This window comes from Hippoglossus hippoglossus, chromosome 17, assembly GCF_009819705.1.
Source record: "Hippoglossus hippoglossus isolate fHipHip1 chromosome 17, fHipHip1.pri, whole genome shotgun sequence".
Lineage (NCBI taxonomy): Eukaryota > Metazoa > Chordata > Actinopteri > Pleuronectiformes > Pleuronectidae > Hippoglossus > Hippoglossus hippoglossus.
In genome coordinates, this window is record NC_047167.1 from 8886900 (window position 1) to 8912907 (window position 26008).

General features: G+C 41.4%; 1 protein-coding gene across 6 annotated transcripts; it reads left to right on the top strand.

Moving 5' to 3' along the window:
• The first annotated feature begins 5823 nt into the window (after nt 1-5823).
• LOC117778035 (F-box-like/WD repeat-containing protein TBL1XR1) lies at nt 5824-25170 on the top strand. Of its 6 annotated transcripts, none has more exons than XM_034613231.1 (16): nt 5826-6095; nt 8214-8282; nt 11423-11526; nt 12127-12272; nt 12484-12703; nt 13866-13998; nt 15190-15331; nt 15728-15791; nt 15882-15979; nt 17976-18036; nt 18394-18515; nt 18988-19062; nt 19214-19341; nt 21036-21201; nt 21293-21394; nt 22582-25170. In XM_034613231.1, the coding sequence occupies exons 3-16, from the start codon at nt 11469-11471 to the stop codon at nt 22606-22608; spliced, it is 1542 nt and encodes a 513-aa protein (XP_034469122.1). In that variant the 5' UTR covers nt 5826-6095; nt 8214-8282; nt 11423-11468; the 3' UTR covers nt 22609-25170. The 6 variants fall into 6 exon arrangements, with proteins under 6 accessions (XP_034469128.1, XP_034469122.1, XP_034469124.1 ...); XM_034613233.1 differs by lacking the exon at nt 5826-6095 and adding an exon at nt 6331-6526; XM_034613232.1 differs by lacking the exon at nt 5826-6095 and adding an exon at nt 6331-6522.
• Nucleotides 25171-26008: the final 838 nt, after the last annotated feature.

Consider the following 26008-nt stretch of genomic DNA (forward strand, 5'->3'; position numbering starts at 1 on the left):
GGCAGATGTAAATAGAAAAGACACAACACAACTTCACAGAGACAAAGAAGCAACTACCAAATACCAACAAAAACATACAAAACCACAAAAAAAAGACACAAAACACATACAAAAAGACAAAACTACTACAAAAAGACTCAAAACAACTACAAAAAGACACAAAATAACCACAAAACAACTACCAAAAGACACAAAACACAGGCAAAAAGGCTATGAAAAAGAGCCAAAAGAAAACAAAAGGACACACAACAGCCATGTTTTGTGTTGTTTTTGTGGTGTGTTGTGTCTATTTTCCGGTGGTTGAGACAGCTTTTATGTGTCTGTGCCTCATAATTCACCCAATTGTTTTTAACTTTCTGTGGATTTTATTGAGCTTGTATTACCAAATAAAGGCTTGTACAACATACATGGACAAACCTGAGACGTGAGGACTCTGAGGTTTACTGCTGCACATTTTGCTTTAGTACATGTGGACTCTGCACGCACGCTAAGCAGCACGGTGGAATTTAAAGCCTGACCTGCTATCATCACGCTCTCTAATGACGAATGTCTCAGGATGTATTTTTTGCCACGTCCTTCCAGTGATAACTGCTCCGCTGTCAGGTGTCCCAAGCACTGTTCGGTGCCTTAAAAAAAAAGTTGCACCCTCCACTGCACAGCAACAAAGCAGCAAACACTTACGTGAGGAGCACACACTGGCAACTGAGTGGTGTGAGCAGAGGATAGCCTACTAATCTACACGTCTAAGGTATATTGTACATACATTTGTTATTATTATTTTACTGTGGAGTGCATGTGCCCATTAAGTCAATTTAATTGTGATTCATCCAGGACCTGAAGAAGAAAAATCTCCATCCAGTCAGTCATAAAATCCATAAATCTTTTAACTAAATATCAGAAGGATGAGACATGTATACATTCAAATTACAATAAGCTCCGGCTCCTGTGTGTGCTGGGTTAAAATAGTGGTGGTAATATGTCCAATCTGTGAGGTCCTACCTGTTGTCGCTGGGTTGTTATGATAATCCTGACACTGGGCTACAACTGTCAGCAGTGACTCTCCGACATGGTGTGGGCTCCGAGGGACATCAGCTGTGACCTCTTATTTAAACTCTTACCCCAAGTGGACAGGATGCCTGCCATACCTGCGTGAGTAATATGAGTTCCCTGCACAATGCTGCTGTGCTTAAAATGGTCCCACACAATGAATCTCCACTGTACTCTGGCTCTGAAGGGGCTCCGCTGGGGGCCCGCCGCTATGATTATTGCAGACACTTCCACGAAGGATTTCAGGAGCAGTTATTTCAAACACCTCCGCCTTTCCATGTACAGTATGTATGGGCAACTTCAAAGTGAAACACGGAGACAAGAACACTTACGGCCACTAGGTGTCTCTGCAACCTCAGATACAGGAGAAAGAGTGGGTTGGGGAGATTCCTCTTTGTCTGATTTACCAGCAACTGATCAGATGAAATGTGAAACTATGTTAGTGTTAGGTTGTTGGTTGTAGATCTATAGAGTTATATCTTTATAATGGATACATAACACACAGCTTCCTTATTTACCCCAAAAAGATGCACATTAAGAAAGATTATCTGTGTTAAATCAGTAAAACAGTTAAAGATTATTGTAGTTATTTATGTCTGTATTTCATTTTGTTTCATGCTATACAGATATCATTACTCAATAAGGAAATTTGTGAAATAAATCACGCTTTTTATATTTGTTTTATAACCATTATACCAGCCCCTGACTTATTTCACCCTTCAGAACATTATACCTTAATTTGTACGCTAGATGTATAGACTGTATTATTGTATATTGTATATAGGTGTGTTTATGCATAATTTTATATTCCAATTAAGTAAAAAAAATGTGATCATAGGGGCCTTAACCGACACAACATTACTCATCTTGTTTTTGGAAACACTGGAACAAAAGTCTGATGTGTATTTAATCCCTTTGTAAAGTGTGATGATTGAATTCAAAAACATTTTTGCTGTATTTCTTAATTCATTTACTTTTATTTCATTTTGATATGGACCTGCCAGTCTCAAATAAAGCGTTACTAACTATTTTGTCTTTCTATGTATTGTCTTGGTCTGTATATATGTCTAAAATTTGAATAACATACAGAACAATCTGAAACTCAGATCATCTTTTATTATTAGGGCTATTTAACTTTTCAATCTCTTCTTATTTTTAGTTTATTCATTTGTTTTAATTGATTCATTTGCTTTAGATAAAATTCTATTCACTTGTACTGTTTCTTATTTGTGTCTTGGAATGTTTTGTTTGTTCTCTGAAATTCGCCATTTTATAAATAAGGTCTCTAGTTCAAATAAAGGTTGAATGAATGAATGAGAATCCAAAGCATTTGGCCAGTGATGACAGTGTTGTTCTGAGCAGATGGAGGGTTTCCCCTCGCAGTCTTCAGCTATGAGCCAGTTTGTCCTTCACACCAGCAGCGTCAGGTCATATTCTACTGGGAGTGCACACTTATTACCACTTTGTACCACTTTCTGTCTCCTCTAAGACACATCCAGTGATGACAACAGTACAAAGAGTGCAGTATAAAAGAAAATCTCCACAGCTGCTTCCTTACTCTTTAGCTCAGATGCCTTTCTGAGGTAATTATACCTTGGCCTTCAGCCTTGGGGGGAAAAATAGCCCCCCTTCTGCATACAGTATAGGACAGCAGAGAAAATGTGCACAAATAGCAGGATGAGAAAAAAAAAGAGGGCAGATGGAGAGGCATTCGCATTTATTTGAGGTTAGGCCTAAACATAGATACAAAGACGTGCACGCTGTCTTCATGCCACATTTGGACGCGAAACAACCCAGTAAGAGAGAGAGGGGATGAAAGACGATTCTGCTCCTTTGTCTCTCAGCAACTAAAAATAGCTCTTGCTGAGCAGGCAGAGGAGCTGAGCTGCAGTCCCTGCTCCTGCTCCCTTTTCCTCCTCTTTCTGTCGCTCACTGCCTTTTAGCACGTAAAGCATCATGTTGATGATGCACGTGAGGAGACTTTCACATCAGCTGTAGGATACAGTTATTATCATCTTAGGTACGGGAAGTGTCAATGATATTTGTACAGTGGTTAGTGGAGGTGTCGCCTGCAGTGCAGTTGTGTATCACTGTGCTGATGGATACAAAGATTTCAATTCTACTGTAGATATTTCTAATCTGTTTTTATGCATCTTTATTATGGACGCTTTTATTTTGAGAAAACACATCTATGCAAATAAGTACAATACAATGCATCCGCTTGTTAGAGTTTTTGTTGTGTGCATGTGTTAATACCTCCAAGGAGTTTTCATCTTCACCCATATTTGTTTGTTGGTTGGTTGCTTTGTTTCTAAACAAGATTATACAAATACTACTGGACGTATTACTGTGGCGTATTACTATTTCAGGGAAAAAATCAGAGGCGAATCCAGGAATTTTTTCTTCATTCGCTTTCTTTAACATTGTGAAAGAGGACGATTTGTTGACATTTTCACTGATTTCCCGTAATTCATGGATCTTGATGAAAAGAATCTGGCATCTTTAGGAAACTGATATCTATGAGTGTGTGCAATTTGGAGCCGCTTGATTGAATTTGAGGAGACTGTTGGGCCTTGGTGGGGACATCTGCTTTATTTAGTGCCTTTCTGATTTATTTCAGGTGTTTTTAAGAAGAAAGAATATATACTGATTTCAAGTTGTCGTCTATATCTTGACATCTTTTTCTTTTTTTCAAACATGAAAATCTGAGACCTGTCTTTACGTGGGATTATTTTTCTGTCTTCTTAACACAAAAATGTGCAAACAAGCCAGTGAAAAGGCAATGCTGCTGTTGCTAAGGCCGTGGATAAAGCTGGTGTGGCTGTATCCAAGCAATTACACAATGCCAACATGTCCGGCACATATTTATCAGTGTTGCGGCTGTGCTCACATGCCTAGCAACCTTGTGTTATTGTCCTGAAGATTAGTTCCCTGGCTCCACACACAGATACCGCACTGCTGTCTCCCCTCCCAGCCTCACATTTATGGTGGAAAACAGTGCTAATCTCATTTTAGGGACTACAATGTGCAAACACAATTTACCATTTAATGATGTAAGCTGTTGTGTATCTTTTATACCTATTAACATACAGTATACAATATGTGCATATTATGTATTTGAAAGTGGGTGAGCAGGATTATAGTCACAGAGAAGAGGTGAGTCAGTTCACAATATCTGCCCCTGGAGTGAATCACATATTGCGTAAACCCTGGCACTGGAGAGGAGGAGGAATTTGCTTTGCGTTTTTCTTCACTGGCAGCTAAAAACACCCTCACACAGCAGTGGGAGTGATGGAGCACATTGTTTCTGTTTATTCTGGCTGGAGAAGAAGGGAAGAAGAGGTAGCATTTGGGAAATCATGCCTCTGAATGGACCAAACAGCACTGAAAAGAAAATCACATTTTCAGAATAAGGCCTGCAATTTGTTAGTGGTGTGTATAAAGCTCCACCTCAATCCTTGGGCCTTTAACCCTGTGACTTTTGCTCCATGTAAAGAAGTTACATCGCCGTGTAACATCCAATCACCCATGCATGATTCTGAATGTGTGGCACAGGATACTAGACTGGGAGGTCTGGGGTGGATGAGTTGCTGACAATCATCTGACAAGGGTCAGATGAGCGCTGATATAACTGAGTGGGAGGATCAAATACAGTAGCTCAGAGACTGGGAGGTGGCAAAGGATTATTATTTTTTTTTTCAATCAGTGGACTGCAAGAGCATAAATTATCTGAAACAGCCAAATCCATCACTCAGGACCCCAGTTATGATATACATGCTAACCTTTTAGACTTTTACTATCCGATTGAATGCAAATGATGTAGCTTGGCTTTAGTGTCTGTGACCTTGGCTGAAGATTATAGGTCAAACTCCTCAATGATTTGTCTCGCAGAATGAAACATATGATTCTGAGGCGATGCTTTGGTTTTCTTGTGTTTTTGTGAGGATGCAGATTGTGAGGAATTAAAGTGGGATGTTGTGAGTGCATGTTTGTACACAGCAGAGACTTACCTCCACCGAGGTGGTTATGTTTTCCTCTGTGTTTGTTGGTTATTTAACGGGATTACTCAAAAAGTGCTGCACGAATTACCACAGATTCTGGGGGGGGAAGGATGCAGAATGGTCCAGGAAAGGACCCATAACATTTTGTTGTGGATCTGGATGAGGATTTTTTTGTTCACTTTTTTTAACATCGTGAAATAGTGCATTATTTCACGTGTTTGTTGATTTTGATGAGAAAAATCTGACGTTATTTAAGGGGTTTGTATCTATGAGTGTGTATATTTTGGGGCAGATCCAAATAAAAATCTGGACATAGTGAATTTAGATGAGGTTTCATAAAAGGGACAGATGGGCCTTGGCAGATGTATCCACTATAGAGGGTCATCCCAGATGCATTTATGACAGCAAGAAACCACCAGTGCCACAAAACGATGCACCGAATATGCTTGTTGCTGTTGTAAGAACTGACCTAACGATCCTCAATTCAGCTTTTCACGTCATGTCATCATCTCACATGCAGGAGCCTGAGGCGATGCAGCCACTGAACTGGAAGCTGGGAGAGTCGACACTGAGGGGGAAATGAATAATCCAGTGTGTTACGTATAGAGCTGTATAAAACAGAATCAGTGTACAACACAGATTGCACTGATGATGTAAGCTTGTTGTTGACTTTCCCAGTCTGAATGACTGAGCAGAGGAAGGGGGGGGGGTGTCATTAATCCAGAGCTAGTGGTGACCAGACAGGCGGAAAGGAGGTGTAAGTGGGGGATGGGCGAGCTCTTGTTATGACTGGTGCTTGGCTGTGGGACAAACTTCCAGAGGAGGCCTCGGTGTGTGTGTGTGTGTGTGCGTGTGTTTGTGTGTGTGAGTGTGAGAGTGTGTGTTTTGTCTTTTTCCATCTCATGGGTCGGTTCCAGTGGAGAAACACGTCTCCGTGCTGACGTGACAGAGCAGCGGCTGGTATCCGATCATCGCTGGAGGACGGATGGTGTTTGACCGCAGGGGGAAGCAGGACGGGCTGTGTTTGTGATCGCGTCTGGAGAATAGGTTAGTCGTCTCCGTGATGGCGGTGTGTCCTGGTGCTGCTCGGCGGGACTGTGGCACGAGGGGTGTAGCCGGGTTTGAAGTGGCCCAGCTCACTGTGCTGTGGTCGGTAGGGGGGGGACACGATGAAGGCTGCCTCCTCCTCTTCCTCCTCAGTCGTCACGGGTTAATCATTATATTGAGCCTCGGCGAGTGGCGCTTTGAAATAACAGTGGTTACAGGCGGCTCATTTCCGCATGTCGGGTCACCCCCACTGTGTCGACTATGTGAAGCCGTTGCTGGCTTCTCACCGCCTGGCGTTAGCTTCAATATCATAACCCGGCGATAGTTTCACAGTATGTGCGAAAACTAAGTGATCCGAACACATAACACGGTCTGATGTGAACACACGAGCTGCGGAAGATATCGCCAGGCGAACAGTTTTATCCAAGTAGGTACGAGATTACAGCAACACTGTCATTAGCATAGCATGCTAGTGCTAGCTAGCTAGCTCGCTCGCTGGTTCTTTTTAGTGGGGTGTAGAGTGGCAGCGACGGGTTTACGACCCCGTCAGAGATGCTATTTAAAAAAAAGCTAACCACGTTTTACGGCTGAAGTGTTGTGTGTAATGAGTACGTCTGCTAACACGCGCAGGGTGCAGCACATTAGCTTGGTAGCTAACTGGCTCCGTTTGACGAAATCTCGGAGCCCGAGTGGCATGTGAGTGGACGGCTACACAACTAATGTTAACGCGCACGTTAGCCGGGGTGCTAACGCTACCTAGCTTGTGGCATTAAGCATTTGAATGGGCTGGAGAGCGGAGGAAGCCAATCACACAAGTTAGCGAGGTAAACAAGAAGAGAAGAGTGTTCACTTGACAGGCGCCTCGAATAAGTTACGGTGGCCGACAAAGCCTGTTCCCAGGTCCCCGCGCACATCCACTCAGTGACCCGTGACATGTGGGCGATCCTCAGCCAGCAGCGCATTGTAATGGCAATGAGTTGAATGGAGCCATTGCTACACTTAATAGATGCGGCATGAGTGCATTCATATAAGAAGGGCTGTTTGATTCGGGCTTGTATCACGGTAATAGAGCGCACTTTGACTCCGCCATTAGCACAACGTGAGCCACAGGTCTGCCTTCCTCCAACAGCGCGAGGGTTAACGGACTCCACCGTGGTCCGCTCAGCCCATTCACTGGCCCCCGCGTGTGGGGGGATGGGCAGCGTATTTCCGCTAGTAGCTTACCGTGCTATCTTGCTAATTTAGCTACCGGAAGATTAGCATGGTGACATACCTCGCTTTGGGTTTAACTTGCACGAAATCTGTCCGAGGCCCTGCGCTCGCGTAGACCGCCAATGGCGACACAAACCAAAACACTGAATGGAGCTAGATTAAACACGAGAAGGAGCAAGACGCTGCAATCCCCTGGCACCAGTTTGTGATCCATCAGCACAAGTGAGCTGTAGTTAGCAATCATCTTCTTAATCATACACCTTTTTAATAAGTTAAACTGACAGTGGCATGTCTGTGCTTTATTTACTTTATACAATACAACAAGGAAACACACTTCACCTCTAATTACAGCCCTTCAGGGATGGTTCAATCATGCACTGCTCAAATATCTGCAGACTGTTTGGGCTTCTTTTGATGACCCAGTTTCTCGCATTGTTTTTGTGACACGCCCCTTCGTGCAATAACACTTTGTCTGTGCCGCCTTTTCACCCACTGACACATTGCTGCTAAAATGTCCCCTCTAATTGGGGCAATTTCCTTCAGCGCTGATAGACAGATACCGTCTCCCGTGACTATTTGGCAAGGCCTGCTGTTCTTGCATGTGAAAGTGTATATTTGGCAGTATTGGGGGAAAATAGGAGCAAAACCCCAGTATGTGTTGGCAAATGGTCCAAAGTGGGAAAAGCATCCCAAGCAGATCATTTCCTTTTCTTGTTTGTCAAGTTATTCTACATGCAGAATATTTCCTTATTTTCTTAACATTTGTGAGTACGTGATTTCTGCCCGGAGAAATACTGTCATCTGTTTTATTGGTACAATGTAGATATGATGTCCACCTGTGATGTTTCTTCAGTTTAATGAATGTGTTGGAGGAAGTTAATTCATTTTCTCTCCTGTTTTTCTCAGGTTCTGCGAGTTCTTGCTGAGGACGAGGGAGCTATGATGCGCCTTTTTGAAGACGTTGTGATCACATGGGTAGGGTATCTCACTAAACACCAATATTATGAAATTGACCTGATAAAGAGAATAGTCTTAGAATCAATCAATCAAATGTTATTTGTATAGCCCATATTCACAAATCACAATTTGTCTCATAGGGCTTAACAAGGTGCGACATCCTCTGTCTTTAACCCTCAACAAGAGTGAGAAAAACGACCCTACTTTTAACAGGGGAAAAACACAGAAACCTCAGAGAGAGTCACATGTGAGGGATCCCTCTCCCAGGACAGACAGAAGTGCAATAGATGCCACGTGTAAATGAGAACATCAGCAAAATAACAGTATGTAGACGTGTATAGTAGACATTATAATGTCCTATTGGACCTTACATAGCTTACAAGTAATTCCCCTTGCCTGATGATGCATGCCATGCATTGGTAAACAATGTTGATCTGACTCATAATCAGACTATGCTCTGTAACAAATAAACTGGAATTTGAATGAAATATTCTATTAGCAATTTATGTAAACATCATAATCAAAATAATGTCATATTCAGTATAAGGCCAGTAGCTAAACATTTTGCTGTCACTGATACATGTCCCAGTTTTGTAGCGTTTTGTTCCATGTACAAAAATAGTTTTGCCTCTTTCTGTGGCTGCATATTGACACTTGGAGGATCACCTCACTGTGACCCAGTGTCAAGAGTCAGGTTGAGAAAGGAATTTAGTTTTGTATTCAACGCGTGGGAGAATGGTGTACACAAATGCCTCACACAAAACCATCAGTCTTAAGCATGTCTCAAAAAATGGCTGAGAACATGCAAAAGTTTCATCTTGAAACATCTCAAACATCCCAGTTGCTTACATAACTGTTCCTGTAAGCAAGAGTGGCGATAGGTTACCACTACAACTGTCGACATGTTAGTGTAATGGATATCTTGTCATTTTGTTTAAACAATGAGCTGAGGTTAAGTGTTGGAGACATTCTTGTTGTGGCTTCAGAGGAAGATAATGGTAAACAACATACACAGGCCCATAGTGTGGGAGCGTCTTCAGTGGACTTTTTTGTCTATACATTTGATTTACTTATAAGTTGTGTTTTACACCTGTATAAATGGTTCAGATTTGTTTGGTTGTAACTCAAGGTCCATCGGTATAACCTGTTGAAGGTGTGTTAGAAACATCAAGCATGCTCTATGAATTTCTGAGGTTGTGCACAGCTCTGTGTGATACTCATATAAGAACAATTCTGCGTCAGTGGCGTCCTCAGCTGTTCCTGTGTGCGTATAACTTGGTCAACACTCAGCGTGAGTCCTACTTTGGCACAGTTCAAATAACTGGATGTCTGGTAATGTGAGACTGGTTTATGTCGGTGAGTTTAATACTGGAATACGCTTGCATGCAGAGAGCTGTCACCCTGCTTCTCTGCGTCTCACTATCAGCAGAGACTCCAGTCAGCAGTGCTGAGAACTACGCTGCATTACATGTATATTAGCGTCTGTCCATCTGCATGCTCCCTCTCCTGATCGCCCACATGTGGCCTCTCTCTCTCCTCTGTGGGCCATTCACTTAAATGACGCCATCCCACTAAACCAGGGCTGTCAGACCCATATTCACATACTCATTAATATAGACCCCTGACATGTTTAAACTGCATCGCTGTGTGGGTCTGAATGGAGTAATTGTTTGAACAGATATCCACCATATAGCCTTCAGTGTGTGTAATTTACAGCTGTGAATGTGGAGGTTGATGCTTTTGTTTGATCCACTTTCAAATCTTTAATGTTAACCAAGGGACCCTGAAAAGAAATGGCTCGTTGTTTAAACCTAGCTTCGGCCGAGCGAGCTGCTAATGAGGCTGTCCAATCCTATATTGTCACACCTGCAGCTGGAAATAATGTAACTTGACAAGATTCAGTCCGTGAGGTGAGGACGGGTCATGTTCCTCCTGAGTCGAGTTAGCAGCTAAAACACTCCCTTGGAGAAAGAAGCTGTTTGTCTTTTCTGAATAAATGAATTATATGTCAATAGTGGTGTGTCGGTGTTCTTGATAGAGCTAACGATCAGTGCTGAGGTTCATCAAACATTAAAACATATTGGACAAGATGTCAGCATGATGAATTGGTCGAACTATTCGTGTAAGGAAGCTCTGACCCTGTTCACCGCTGCTGCGTCACTTGCATGGTTATGACATTTTGCTGGCACTCTATGAAAGTGGACTAGTAGAAGATAAGCCCAAGTGTTATATCAACATGATTATGGTGCACCTTAACAATAGCAAACATGATTGTTGAAACCATGTTGTGTTATGTCATTTACTGTTGCTATGTAAGATTTTCTGGTTGTTTCAAGCCATGTGCTGTATTCTACTGGTTGTGCTTCGCTGTGGGAAACATTCGCCATCAGGACTTGTTGGGGATTGCTGAAGGGCTTCTATTAGATTCCAGGCCTCTTGGTTTAGTTGGTCTTGGATTTCAGCCTCTGGGATGCGGTAGGAGGCATGTTGACTTTTTCAGTGGGCCGGCACGATGGAAACAGTAGAGGTTCTGTCCCTCATCCAGACCCCTTGTTTATTTCCACAGTCCCGTTCAAACAGTGCGGGTTCTGCATGAATAAATGTGGAGGCTGGACACAAGAGCTGTACAATCTGTTTTTGCTGAGGTTTAAAGCCAGTCTGTTCTAGACATGTTTGGTCCCAAATATCCCGCCTAGGTAATTATTCCCAGTTGTAGGTTAATGAATGGAAAATGTTACCCTGCCTAGAGCCAGGAGGTTCCTGCATCCACGAATCGGAGAGACAAACAATATATCATTACTTATCAAATGGCAAATCACAATTTATTCTATTCCCCTAGTCTGAAGTTGCAAGATGTAGGTAAGGCTCGATGACATGTTTATTCTCTCTTCCTCTTCTCTGTTTTCATCATGTGTGCCAGTTTGGGAGTTAGCTCGTAGTGTAACACCATCCTCAGTCTGTGTGTGGTGACACTTCTCTTTTTCACCTGGCTCAGTGCCACTGCATGTCCTCTTCCTTTGGAGTATCCATGTTATGTTTCTGTGTGATGTGAATGCTCATAGGTAATGAAGATACTTTGAAGATACAAGTCAAAGTTATTTTCAGCTCATGTCTGTGATGTGTAACACCACGTCATGCTCTGTGGTTTGTTTTTACAGGCTCCTATGCTGTGCTGACCCAATGGTTTGATCACCAGGACTAAAAATGAGCATAAGCAGTGATGAGGTCAATTTCCTGGTTTACAGATACCTGCAAGAGTCGGGTGAGTTGCACTAGCTTTAGTACATTAAATTATTTTAAATGAAGTATTGTTATACTGCTGAACATGTCTCCCTGGTATTGAACTTTAAATCCATTCTTCTCATTGATTTTTATATAAAGATGGACGACACGACTGCCCACCAAAAGTACAGCCAAAGCTTTTCGATCGCCACCTAGTGGCTGGCTGCCATATAGGTCATAAATCCCACCTCCTCCGTGTAAACAGTTGGGACATGGGCCACCGAAAAAGTCAAAGTAGACGTTAAATGCATTTCAGATACTTTAGATAGTTCTTATCACACTGATGTTAGTTTAATTGTAAATTTTCCAGTAAGTTTGGTTTTAATTAGTTATTTGATGCTATAGAAACGGGGCGAGACATCATGACTGACTACTGTTAGGTTGACTGTGTGTATCGACAGGACCATGATACACAACGGTCGCTGCTGCACAGACTCTGACTCTAAATGTTCAAGAGGGCTGCGTTAGTATCCAGGGTATTTTAGCTTAACTTCTAGATCGTGAGAGGAAGTGGAGATGCGTCATCCATCTTTACATACAGTTTCTGTTCCCACTTTCTAAATGATCCTGCTTCCACCAGGCTTCTCCCACTCGGCGTTCACCTTTGGCATAGAGAGCCACATCAGTCAGTCCAACATCAATGGAGCCCTGGTGCCCCCTGCTGCCCTCATCTCCATCATCCAGAAGGGCCTGCAGTATGTGGAGGCTGAAGTCAGCATCAATGAGGTCAGGCATCATCTTTACGCCATCAGCTACTAATTAGTGTCATTTGCAAAACACTGGCAAGAAAAAGTCCACTATCAGCGTTATGTTTTGACTCAAGTATGCCTGTATGCCAAAATGTTACTTTGCTGACTTATAATAATCTCAATTAGCAATAAATCTCTTCTTACATGAGCAAAGTCTGGTTATATAAAGCTGCATGTTTTCTGTGTAGGACGGAACCTTATTTGACGGGCGGCCCATCGAGTCGCTGTCCCTGATCGATGCCGTGATGCCAGATGTTGTGCAGACCAGACAGCAGGCCTACAGGGACAAGCTGGCCCAGCAGCAGCAGGCGGCAGCAGGCAGTTGCAGCGGCACAGGACCCCAGGGAGGCACGAAGAACGGAGAGGGTGCCGCCAATGGGGAGGAAAACGGATCCCACGCCTTAGCCAGTAAGCTAGCTCATGGTTGTTCAGCCTCTGAATCAGCACCTTAGCAAAGATCTGTGTTTTCTTGTGTTTGGTCACACAGGAGGAATCCTTTTGTTTCGTGATCTTATGCAGGATTTTATTTTGGAACTAAATGCTGTGGCATCAAGATTAAAGTTTATGTGGAACTATGCAAGCTGTCTGGGATAGTCTGACACTGAGAGTTATATAAATGATGTAATGTAGGATAATACCGCAGCAGAAAGTTGGCACATTTATATATAAAATACAGAAAAAAATAATATATGAAATTATATTATATGATGGAGGAAAAAGTAAACTGATGGGACTAATCCTGTTTCTAATTGTGACTAAAATGCTATAAAAGACTTAAGTCACATTTTATTCCGTAGAGTTAAATCCAACCCCTTTTTATAACCAGTTCGTTAACGTATGTGTGTGTGTGAGTGAGTGAGTGTATGAGAGAGTTGTTCACTTCTTTTCTTAGCATGTTTTAATCACAATAATACACTGGGCCTCAGAATTAAATGCTGCTGAGGGGTACTCACAGGCTTATAGCATGAATTTATAGCATCTAACATTGGCTTGATAACGCTTATGTTACACTCAGCGCCCACCTTGTAGGCACACTGTGTTTTTATATACACTCTTGGCCTTTCAACAGTAGCATAGTGTGCACTGTAATGCCACAGCTGTCATCTGTTCAGGCTGGTATTCGCTCAGTGCAGCACTGTTTACTTGACTCCTCAAGAAACACTGGCGTCGCTAGTCTGTTTGGATTAACAACATTAGACGAAGTAAGTGGGCTGCTGTGGGACTGAAGCTTTCTAGGAAATTAGATGATGTCAAACGTTGTTAAAAAATAATCCAGTTTGCTTGTTAGTATATTTTCCTGATCTACAAAGCATTACCGTGGGAAAGTTGGTTATTCATTTTAAAAAGTTTAGACCATTTTACTGGAAACGTGATTCATTACATCTTGCAAGGTTTTCGTAGGGACTTAAAAACCCTATAATTTCATATTCTGAATGTAAGCATTAAAAAGTCCTAAATTTGTTCAAATATTATGAGTTTGTCTTCAGAACAGTGGCACTGCCATTTATGAATACTCTTGTACAAACCTTTGGATAAATGTTTTGTTTGTGCTTCTCACTCCTTCCCGTAGATCACCTCGCAGAGATGATGGAGGATGATCGAGATGTGGAGATCCCCCAGAGTAAAGCCATGGTCCTGAGGGGCCACGAGTCTGAAGTTTTCATCTGTGCCTGGAACCCAGTGAATGACCTCCTCGCCTCGGGGTCAGTATCAAGTCAATGCCCTTTCTGAGTATTTTCACCTTGGAACTGCAGTTTAACAATCACAGCCAGACACCATCATAGACATAGTCTCATTCACATGTATCCAATATCAGCAAAACATAATTATCTGTATTGTAGAGAATTGTCCTGATACATCGATTTTGAAGCAAGGGCTATGTTACCACTACTTACTCCATAGCTGATCAGGCCAAACCACATTTAGCATTTTATTGTGTTCTTGTTTTACACATTAAGACACCACCCACGGAAAAATCTTCTAAAACCTATTTCTAAGGGTCTGAAACAGATATACATTTTTATTGTAAATCATTGACTTTGCGCTAATATATATTGACATTTAAAAAAGAAAACCAATAAACCTGTGTTGAATATGTTGACAGAAGGTCTTGTGGTTTCCAGTCATGTCCAGTTTTCAGGACAAAGGCAATGATTAACAAAGTCTTTTTAAGCGTTTTAACTTTCAGCTGCCACCTGGTTTTTATTTACTGTTTTTATCTGCTTCAGACCCTGAGAAATTCGAGTTTTAGTGACCATAAAGTCAACTACAGTAAATTTACTTAGTGACCCTGTAATGGCGTTGCACTGTTAGACAGATCAATCTTTACAGCTGGTGAGGGTGAAACTTACTGGCCAATTTCCTCCGCCTCCTTGTAACCAGCTTCTTTAACAACCATTGTCTGAACTGTGACTTCAAAAACATTTGAGAAGGCTGAAACTGCCAAAAGACACAACAAAAATATTTCCCCATCATGCATTTCTCCTTCCCAGCTTGTACTTTAGGTGAATTTCAATGAAGGTCATTAGTCTTGTGTCTTGAAAACAATGACATCATAAAAACCGCATGTTGCATCAGATCTTAGTGGTTTAAATGCACAGGTCTGTCCGAAACAAATCGTCTCACCGAATCAGTTTCCTCCTGAGAGGATAACGTGCATTTACATCTCTTACCACTCCTCCCCACTGTGTTTGGCCCTGTTTAAACCTCACATCATATGTCTGAAGAGATCCTATCACAAGTGCACAGCTGTATGTCAGTTCACACCTGGCTTTAGAATGTCTGTCCACATGCATCTCAAGTGAGCACTTGTGATCTTATCTCCCTTTGCAATTAAACACACACATCATTGCTGGTTGCAAAGACCAAATGTTTTGTTTTTTTGTCTCGGGCAGGTCCGGAGACTCAACGGCACGGATCTGGAACCTGAGTGAGAACAGCACAGGTGGATCCACCCAGCTGGTCCTGAGGCACTGCATTCGGGAAGGAGGCCAGGATGTACCCAGCAACAAAGACGTCACCTCACTAGACTGGAATGTGAGTGTGTGTGTAGTACAGTAAGATTGTGTGCGTCGGCTCAACGGAGTGCAGATTTGTAGTAATCTAATCTAGTGCCGTGTGTGCATGCCTGTGGCCACTACTTCTGCTCAAGACATTCCTTCTAACCAGATCTATGGGAGAGAGTCACTCCCACAGCAACAGGCCTTTTATGCTGTTCAGCCTGAGTAGTGCAAGTCAATGCACAACACCACATCAGCACTAATATCTTATCTTTCATAAAATATTTATTAATCAGAAGAGCCTCATGAATATGGATGGTGGAATTTATCTGTGCAATATGGAACAATTCTGAACCAAAATATGCAAATTAAAGTGAAAAAGATTTAATGCGACTGACTGCAGATGAATAAAAAACATTTTTGTCTCTTTCAGAGTGAGGGAACGTTGCTAGCAACAGGTTCATATGATGGCTTTGCTAGAATATGGACAAAAGATGGTAAGACTTAGCATATATTACAGCGATCTATTTGTGGTCAAATGTTTTTGTTGTCTTTCTAAGTGGCATTGGGTTCTTTTATATTTTCAGGTAACCTGGCCAGTACCCTGGGTCAACACAAAGGTCCTATATTTGCACTCAAGTGGAATAAGAAAGGAAACTTCATCCTCAGTGCTGGTGTTGACAAGGTAAAGCCTGTTGATTTTATCTGTGGTTTTGAATAAGCTCGTTGAATACCCCTGGGTTTGGGAGCAGTGCAGCTTTTCCAAAATATGAAAGTTTCTTGAAACGTTATGTTGTTATTGTCTCATGGACCCCCCCCCTGAAATATTTCCATCTAATCTTAACCTCCTTTAGACAGGATGAAAGCAGCATTTCCTACTGGTTTGAACGTTGGCGCTGTTGTCATGAAGATCACATCGTTTCCCAACTAACTCATCTTTGCTCATTTTAGAAAGGCCTCCAGCAGAAAATATGATCTTTGATACAATTTTCAGACAAAGATTCATAGATGCAGGGGTGGAAAAAACGTATATTTACTTTTGTTTCTTTGTATTTGTACTTTTGCGTACTTCTCTTAATTTACAGAGTAAATCCTGACAGAGTAAGAGCACCATCAGACTTACTTGAATGTTTCAGTGTCTCTACAGAGAAGAGCATCAGCAAATACTGTGTTGCCTAGCAATGTAGTGTTTTCTGTGTTGGTTGGCTGCAGCCACTGTGGATTGTTGTTTATACATCTCCTTATCTGTTGCTTTCTTCTGCTGTTAGTTCTAAGAAGTGACAGCTTATTTGATTTCTTTAGCTTGATATTGCTCTCTAATACCTGCTATGGAGACTGGTAATTAACAACTACCAGTTGTATGCACAGGTTTCAAAATGCCTGACTGGAATTTATTGGTTGTTTTCAGTACAATTCTCATCTGCAACAAGAACAGGCATATATGCATTGAAATACCATGAAAATACCAGGGCATGTACACTTACTGCGAATATTATTGTCTCCGATCTTCATCAATACAAATACAAATAAACGTCCACAAATGATAGAAAAATACACTTCAGATTTTACCTGATAATTATTTTATTTAATCTAAGTTTTCTTCAGTATCATAAGCAATTGAGTGGTAGTTGTCAATGTCATCCATGGGTACATTGCAAACCAGACCGGCTAATGGTTGATTCTGCGTATGTTTAGCTGGAAAATTATTTTCAAAATATAAACAAATATATGCTATAAAAAGGGCTCTCGCATGAAATACCAGTACATACTTGTAGCTGACATTGCAACGGTATATTTGATAGTAGATATGAAAGGTAGAGGGACAGACGGAAGAGTAGTTCACAGAAAAAGAGAAATTCGCAACTCATAAAGATGACTGACTGAATCCCCTCCACCTCCCCTAGAGAAATATATCCAGTCTGCATGGGGCTGTACTTTTCTATATTACCTGTAGGTCAAACAAGGCGTTACACAGGGAGGTCACAGGTTTATTCAGGATAGGATATTAGTCGATCAGTTGCATTGGAGGGTTGAAATTGTACAGAAATGTGTAATGGTTTAATAGGTTGGTGTTTTTTCTTTATGTCTACTAAAGCACTTGTCGAAGATGAACGGTTTTCCAAGATACAACTTTCCTAAGATGTTAAAGGCAACTTTTCATGGGTATTTCAAATTCTATTTTGTTGGGTCACTATTTGCTCTCGAGGATTAGAGAGTTGGAAAAAGTCTTTAATAGCTAATGTTCACTTGAGAGCTGTATTCTGAAATGACGCTGTGGATTTTAGGTTGTAGTTAGCACTGAAAAATTCAGCCAGACAATAATCGATAATGGAAGAGAGACAAAATTACAGCCAGAGGTAGCAAATAAATGAAAATGATCTATGCGCATCAGTTATGGTAAGGTGTGATGCATTTCCATCAAACTGAGATCTCTCTCGAAGTTGTCACAACAAACCATTCATGGACATTGTGCAACATTGCCATCTAGTGTACTAAAATCTAACAACACACCATGTCACCTACAGGATAGGCTGCACATTAATACTCAAGCGCAGTTGTCTTGCAGGTATAAAAAGGCCTGAGGTGTCTCTATAAACATATATATATGATTGTGTGTGGGTAATGTAAACTGTGTTTAAGTAATGATAAATAACGGAAATATCCTCTCCCCCCCCGCACAGACGACAATTATTTGGGACGCACACACGGGAGAGGCAAAGCAACAATTTCCTTTCCACTCTGGTGAGTAACAAGACTCTTCATTCAACGGTTTCTGTTTTCAGACCTTCTGCCACAGCTCTATTTTTTTTCTGCCATCAAATCTTTCAACACATAGTGACTGATACCGTTGCCTCTGTCATATTCAACGTTTCTGAACAGCAGCTCTTTCTCTGTGACACTGTTTAGCTTGTTGGAGTGTGACAGTAACAGACCTGACCCTCTAATGTACTATCTGCACTTATAGTGTTGTTACAGATCGAGTGTGGCAATAAGAAATCTTCTATCGGTCAATCATATACGCATGTTGTGCTTTCTCATGTCCTGCTTGTACATGTCAGCGCTGCCGCAGCCCTTAGCTCTGTCTCTGCCTCCCAACAGCACCTGCTCTGGACGTAGACTGGCAGAGCAACAACACGTTTGCCTCCTGCAGCACGGACATGTGTATCCATGTGTGTAAGCTGGGTCAGGACAGACCTGTCAAGACCTTCCAGGGACACACGGTGAGACATGAGTGTTCTGCGTGTGTGGAGGAGTGGAAATGAAAAGACAGACCAAAGTTACAGTTTTCAGAACAACCTCTTTAAACTGATTATCACATCGTGTTTATGAGCTGAAACAAAACTGATTATGAAAAACTATTTGACTCATTTTGTAAAGACCTGCCAACATACATAGTGTAATGTTTTCTTAAGAGTTCTATTTTAATCTTAAAATTGGTTTATTGTCGATATGAAAATAAAAAAAAACGATCACATAATAAGTTCGACTTTTCTCTATATTTTGACTTTATTCTTAAAAAAGTGCTTGGCTCTAACACTTTATCGTAAAACCATGTCAAACTTGAGACCTAGTTTTAGAAGTTAGTTATCAGGATGCATGGAAATACTGTATAATGTTTCTAAATTAGCTGTTGCCTGTGTTCACCACAACACATCTGTGTTTTGTTTCTAACCCCCTTCTTACTCGCGACAGAATGAGGTCAACGCCATCAAGTGGGATCCCACTGGCAGCTTGCTGGCCTCCTGCTCTGATGACATGACGCTCAAGGTCAGTTCACACAATGCACAATAAGTGAATGTCACCTAATGCCCGAGAAAAGTTAGAAATCAGCCTCAATCAGACATAGTTTGAAGAAAAGTGTTTTGTATTATGTTTGTAGCAAACTTAACAGCTGCTTCTTTATCATCACCTCACACAGATCTGGAGTATGAAACAGGACTTGTGTGTACACGACCTCCAGGCTCACAATAAAGAAATCTACACAATCAAGTGGAGCCCCACAGGCCCCGGGACCAACAACCCCAGTGCGAACCTCATGTTGGCCAGGTAAGAAAACAACAGCAGTAGATGAGCACCAGTTTCACTTTTCTTCTACTTGTGTCATTTGACTGGACTGTTACAGGGTAGTTTTCTGTTTATAGATACAAGATGAAACCAAAAGTATGAAATCCTACAATCTTAAATTTAGAAGAAGAAAAAAAAAGAAGCTAATAACAAATAGTTTTCTTTGTTAGAATTATTAGGTGATATAAGGATGCTTGATAAATTCAGGTGTTCTGTGTTAAAACAGGTTCTTTACTGCCTCACTCTGGTGAGTCGTTGATACAACATCGCGACCTTGCCGCAAACTTTTTATCTTTTTTTCAGGGGGCAGAAAATGTGGGAAATTTGTAATAACTTGTTTATATTTTCTGTCCTCTGATCAGATCAGTCACAGTCCTATTCCATAAAATACCTCATCAATAAAATACCTGACAATTATTTTAGGGTTTTGACTGATACATTTTTTAGGTTTGACTTGTCATACTAAGGTTGACCTGGATTCATCTGAGGAAACAGCTCAGGGGCCAGAGTCTTGCTTTAAGCACACAGCCACCTTCAGTAAACTTCAGATGCATCATGAAGTACGCCTCTGAAGTCACACATTATCTCTGCCTGGATTTATTTGTCTTTTTTTAAATAGAGCCTGATCAATGTGTCAGTCAACTGGTAAAAATCAGCATTGATGTTTGCCGTTATGAAAACTTTTGTTTTACAGACAATGCAGACAAAATGTGTATTTAGGTTTACATTTGACATAAAACAAAGTATGTTTATTTTCTTAATTCAAGTCCTGTTTATATGGTTCGATATTTAATGTATAGTTATTTAAAGTAAAGCTTATGGTCAAACAGTTAAATGTGGAGCCTCGATTACATTTTTTCTGTCACCTCCACTGGCTCCCGATCAAGGCCTGCATCAACAAACTCCTCCTCCTCACCTATAAAACGCCCTCGCCCCACCATATCTAACCGACATCCTCCAGCCCTACACTCCTCTCAGAAAGTCCTCAAACACAGGATGTCTCTCCATCCCCAACACCAAACTGTGAACCTGTGGAGACAGAGCCTTCTGTGTCGTAGCCCCCACCCTCTCTCTCCCTGCCAAAATCTGCAACGCTGCATCTCTGGACAGCTTTAAAAAACTCCTCAAACACCACCTGTTTAACGCTCCACCCTGCCATTAGTGCTGTTTATTTCTGTCCTGTTTTGTGCCAATTACTTTCTTTTCTCTTTTGTCCCCTCGGACACATGTAAAGCGTCCTTGGGTCTCTTGAAAGGTGTTATATAAATTCAAGCTAATATTAAAATGTTGTCGTTACGGTGTGATAAAGACATCTTATGAATGATAATTAAGTATTTCTAATATTAATATATCCACATCAAAAATTCTAATACTGAAATATCAATATCCGTACAATCAGTATCAGCCCCCAAAAATCTAGATAGGTCAGAATTGTCTATTTGCTTGTGAGGATTTTGTATCTGAAATATGAGATAGTCGACACAACAGTGAATCAATCATTTATATTTAATCACTCTTCTATGATGAAGCGACTAATCATTTATAATTTTAATTTATTTGTAGCTGTCATGTCCTGTTTACATGCTTTACTTTACAACTTGCTACATGGCACCTTATTTTCATTCCACTCGACACAGAGCCCACTTTAGTTTCCCTTTCTCTTCACCTCTCTCCAGCGCATCATTTGACTCAACAGTGCGTCTGTGGGACGTAGAGCGCGGCGTGTGTATCCACACGCTGACCCGCCACCAGGAGCCCGTCTACAGCGTCGCCTTCAGCCCTGATGGCAGGCATCTCGCCAGCGGCTCCTTCGACAAGTGTGTCCACATCTGGAACACTCAGGTGTGGGATCATAGCAGATTAACAAATACAGTTCTAAAGCTTTACAAAAAATAAAAAGCTTGCAATTGCTCACGTGTTTTTGTTTCCTCAGACGGGTGCTTTAGTTCACAGCTACCGGGGAACAGGAGGGATCTTTGAGGTGTGCTGGAACGCCACAGGGGACAAAGTAGGCGCCAGCGCGTCAGACGGATCGGTGAGTTGCGTCATACACGTAGCAGCCATTATGATCTCTGTGTACAACACTAACGCCTGCCTACGGAAATATGAACTTTGTAGGTCAAATCTGTGAATAAACAGTTTGACTCAGGCAAATGGCCGCTAAATGGTAATGGTGTGTGGCCAAACTTGTAGTTGACTAAAAGTTCAGTTTCACTTCTGCTGCAGATAAATTTAGGGGTTGACTCATGACACAGGGCTTCCTTGTTTCAGTAATAGGAAACACACACACACACACATGGCTAAAACCACAGTCACGTGAGATTTTTGACTAATCCAAGAGTGTGTCAACTCAAAATGTGAGGCAAGCACAGCAGCTTGGCACGAAGCCTGTGATCAGGGAGGTGACTGCAGACACTTAATCAGTCAGTTGTCTCTGCTTGAGCAAAATTCAACTTTGAAGCCATTCCTTTGTTTGCCAAGTAACACTGACATCATTTAAAAATGTAATGTGGGAGAAAATGTCCATTTTGGCACAAACTCTTTGACATGCTGTTGGCAGCAGGTACTTGAGGACTGGCCAGGGTAGGAGAATAGTATAGAGGGGCCCTTAAAGAAAACCTGCATCACTGTTCACACTGCAGCACAGTAGCTCATAGCTTAGACACACTTTGAGGTGGCTTTGGATCAAGTATCTGAATGTCAATAAGCTGTTGGTCCAAAATCCGGTTCTCAACTCAGCCAAACAGAGGAACAGAGGACATTTGATGTGGGAAAATGAATGAAATTCCTTAATAAAGCTGAATGTGCATCAGTGTCTATATTTATGGACAAGACAAAGGTTGTGTTTAAATATTTGACTCTTATTCCACACAATCATTTGGTCTCATCAAGTCACAGCATGACAATTGATGCTCCTCAGTCTTTATCTGTTTTCAGACATGAATTCAGGAAAGTCTCCTGAGAATTTGGTCTGGACATTTCTGGACTTTGCCTTTCACAAATGAACAACACAGCAGGAGATTGTTCGGGTTAGACACAACAAGAGGAAATTGTCCAGAATATTCTGGCGAGGGCCGGCACCTGGGTAGAGCCGGCAGGAGGCAGGACATGGTGTTTAAATTCTGCGGAAATGCCGTGTATTTGTCTATCAACACAAGCATCAGGCCTCCCTTGGGGAGTTTGTAGCTTTGTGTTTAACTCTCCTCCTTCCTGTTTTTCCAGGTTTGTGTATTGGACCTGAGGAAATGACACTCGTCTGGGGGGAGCCGTGGACCGACTACGAATGTGTACATAGCCAAACTGACTGACTGTCCCTGCCTGTCCGGCACACTGCTGTAGTCCCATCAGATGCGATGGCCTGTCATTACAGCCCCACCCCCCGCCTCTCTCTCTCTCTCTCTCGCTCTCTCTCATGTACACACAAGGACCAAAACCTTTGCCACACAAAGTTGTTATGCACAGGTCTCTGTGGCCACGCCCAAGACCTGCAGGAAGAAACATTAGATCACTCAGTATAACCATGTCGGACCCATCGTACACAAACCAAAACACCAGGATTCTTCTTGCTTTGCTCTTTTTATCCTTTTGTACCAGGTTTATAAAGATGCTTGTTTTCTGCTGGCCTGTGCATATTGCACACGTCTGGTGTCCTGTGGACATTGTTGTGTTGAATTTGGATTTTACGGATCTCTGTAGGTTTTATATGACGAGTAGGTTGGGAGAGAAGGGAGGGGCTGGGGTGTGGGAGTGGGAGTGGTTTGTCTTTTACAGTGGGTGTTCGAAGCTGTTCATTGGGCGATCCGCTCATCTTGTTCTTGGCATTCTGTCAAGCTCAGAAGATGAAAGCATTGACAATTTTTCCGACTGTCTTTACAAAGTGTGAAGCAGTCTGTCAAACAGTGAACTGTCCTTTGTTTTTTTTGCAACTTTAATCCTCAAAAATGGTTTTCAGGTGTTAATTCATCAGGTTAATATGAATCTCTAAAGAATTCAAAACCTCTGCGGCTGTAACTTCATGTTGATATCATGTTCTAACAGTGTGCTGAATGTGTGGACAGCTTGAGGTTCACGTCATTGAAATAGAGCTCGTAAAAACACGGCCGTGCTTTGTGTGTCATCAGTGAAGTAATGTGGCACAGTAATGGCTTATTTTCTGGCATCTGTCTAGTTTCTGGGATGTGTAGGGAAAGAGAGGGAGGGAGAGAGATGCAGGAAAACAAGTCCATAACGGCATGAATTCATCTGACGTGAAATAATTATTAGTCATAATTGTGCGTGTTTCTTCCGTTAATAGCTTGTTGCTATCCAGTGCTGGAAGATAATCAGAATAAGTTGGTCTAGTTGTGTCCCATTTCCTCTGCTTAGTCATTAAAACAACACGGCATCATCCGCAGTATCACTTCTTCTGGCGGCACAGGATCCTTTGATCGCACCTTCATAAAAACACGACTCAACATTTGCTCACATGACGACAGCGATTTGACGACTCTGGATTTCAGTTTGTCGTGTCGAGTGTTCGCAGTCAACTTGGAGTCTTCGTTCCACTTTCACTCTGTAACGTGTGCAGCTTTTCATACCCAGTGTCGAGTACACACTACAGTCCTTGGTTTGCTGTTGTCAGGCAGTTTTTGCCCAGCATTACTACACACACACACACACACTCTGGAGACGGGCTGTGTTCAGGCCTATGCACAGATAGACAGTGCTTTTGTTTGTAGTGTTCAGAGTTGCCGTTTTGAGGCAGTTCTGCGCTTGCATATGACTTGATGTAACATGGTATCTGCATATAATATATATATAAATATATATATCTGTGCTATCACAGGGGATTCTTTTGTATGCCACTCGTGTGCTGAGGGTGGATTTTAAAGTAACTTTTTGAAGACGCTTGAAATACAGTATGTGATGTTGCTGTGCATCACCCGAGGTCGTGACCATGAGGTTTTGTTTTTTATAAAATACCATTAAACAGTCATAGCGAAACAATAGAGCAGCCCCTTTTAAAGGGTCTTTTTTTGTTCTTCCTCTGCACTTTAGGCTAAAAATTGAGAAACAGGAAGATGTGTTTATTCAAGCCATCACAGACGCATCTAATGTTTGAAATGCTCTTAAAAATGAATCAGCTGTGAAAGTGTTGCAGCGACAGCGGGGAAACAAGGGTAACTAGTGTCCTGTCGGACTCCTGGATTAGGTCGAACCCAGCCAACTTCATGGCATTCCAGGTCTCATCCCGTAGCCATGGAAAACATCAAACATACATCGTCAGACATTTTCTTTAGAATGTTACTTGTTAGAAACAAAAAAATTGTACTGAAGCTAAAGAATATTTTGAAGTTTGCTTTAATACAGTCAGCAGTGATTGGACTGTAACACAAAGACTATTTCAAATGATGTCTATGACAGTGGAATGGTATTTTATAATGGTTAGTTTTTAGATGATACGTTTTTTACACTGCATTCAAGTGTGTTTGCTATTTTTTGTTCTTACCGAAAGTACTAATGTCAATTCTATCTTTGCTATGTCGGAGAGCCCTTGAAGGTTTTGTACTCCTCAAAACTTTTGTAATTCTGATTTATTTGTAGCTATGTACTCAAAATGAACAAAAAATATAAAATTTGGATTTAATTGTTGATGTGTAACACAGAACCTGTAAATACCAATTTACATTTTTTTTTTTTGTGTTGTCTTTGCCCTCACTTACGTTGTACTCTTCTCTCTCACTCACATGGTTGCTGTCTGCAGCCTCCTGATCTGACTGTTGTAATATCACTCAGATCTCAAGGTCTAGAATAAAATCTATTTTGATAATATCAGCGTGTTCAGTCGTTGGGTTCACTCTGCTGCACTAACTGTCTTTACTCAGGGAGTAAACCTATGCATGGGAAGGACAAACCAGTATACACTATGTTAAAGGTCATGTATGCACACCAAACACATACCGGTTGTAGTAACCAGAATAATACTCTGAGTAAGACACTGCCATGTAAGCAGTGTTTTCGGATTCAACCCGAATAACGTCAGACTCAGATTAATATATACAGTAATCTAATTAAAATTTGGATTATACTGATTCAATGTGAAATATATAGACACATGTACGTCTCAATGACATTGTAACATTCTATTAGAGCTTTCACAGCACATGGCAATAGCAACATATGACCGTTCAAGTGTGAATATGAATGGAATATTATAAATTAGCTACTAATGTAAACATAATCAAAATAATACATTAATCAGGATAAGATTACTGGGATCCATGTAAACAAAGTTAGTATGGTCTAAAGCTCAGCCTTAGTTTGTGAATTCAGAGATATTTGTGGTCCAAAGATAAAAACAATTCATGATAAAAGTCACATTTCTTTTTAATCAAAAGACAGATTTTTTTCTCCTGAGTGAATGTTGTGACTTTAAACTCTTCATTATGAGCAGAGAGTGACGGACATGTTAAAAAGGACTCGGAGCATGTAGACCTAATTCAAAGGATACAATGAATAAATCAGCTAAAACAGTTCAGAAGATGCATGTTGAACAAAGTATCCATGTGTCTGTGGGTTTTCTCCAGGTTCTCCAGCCTCCTCCCACAGTCCAAACATGCAGGAAAGAGTAATTGGAGGCTCTAAATTGACTGTAGGTGTGAATGGTTGC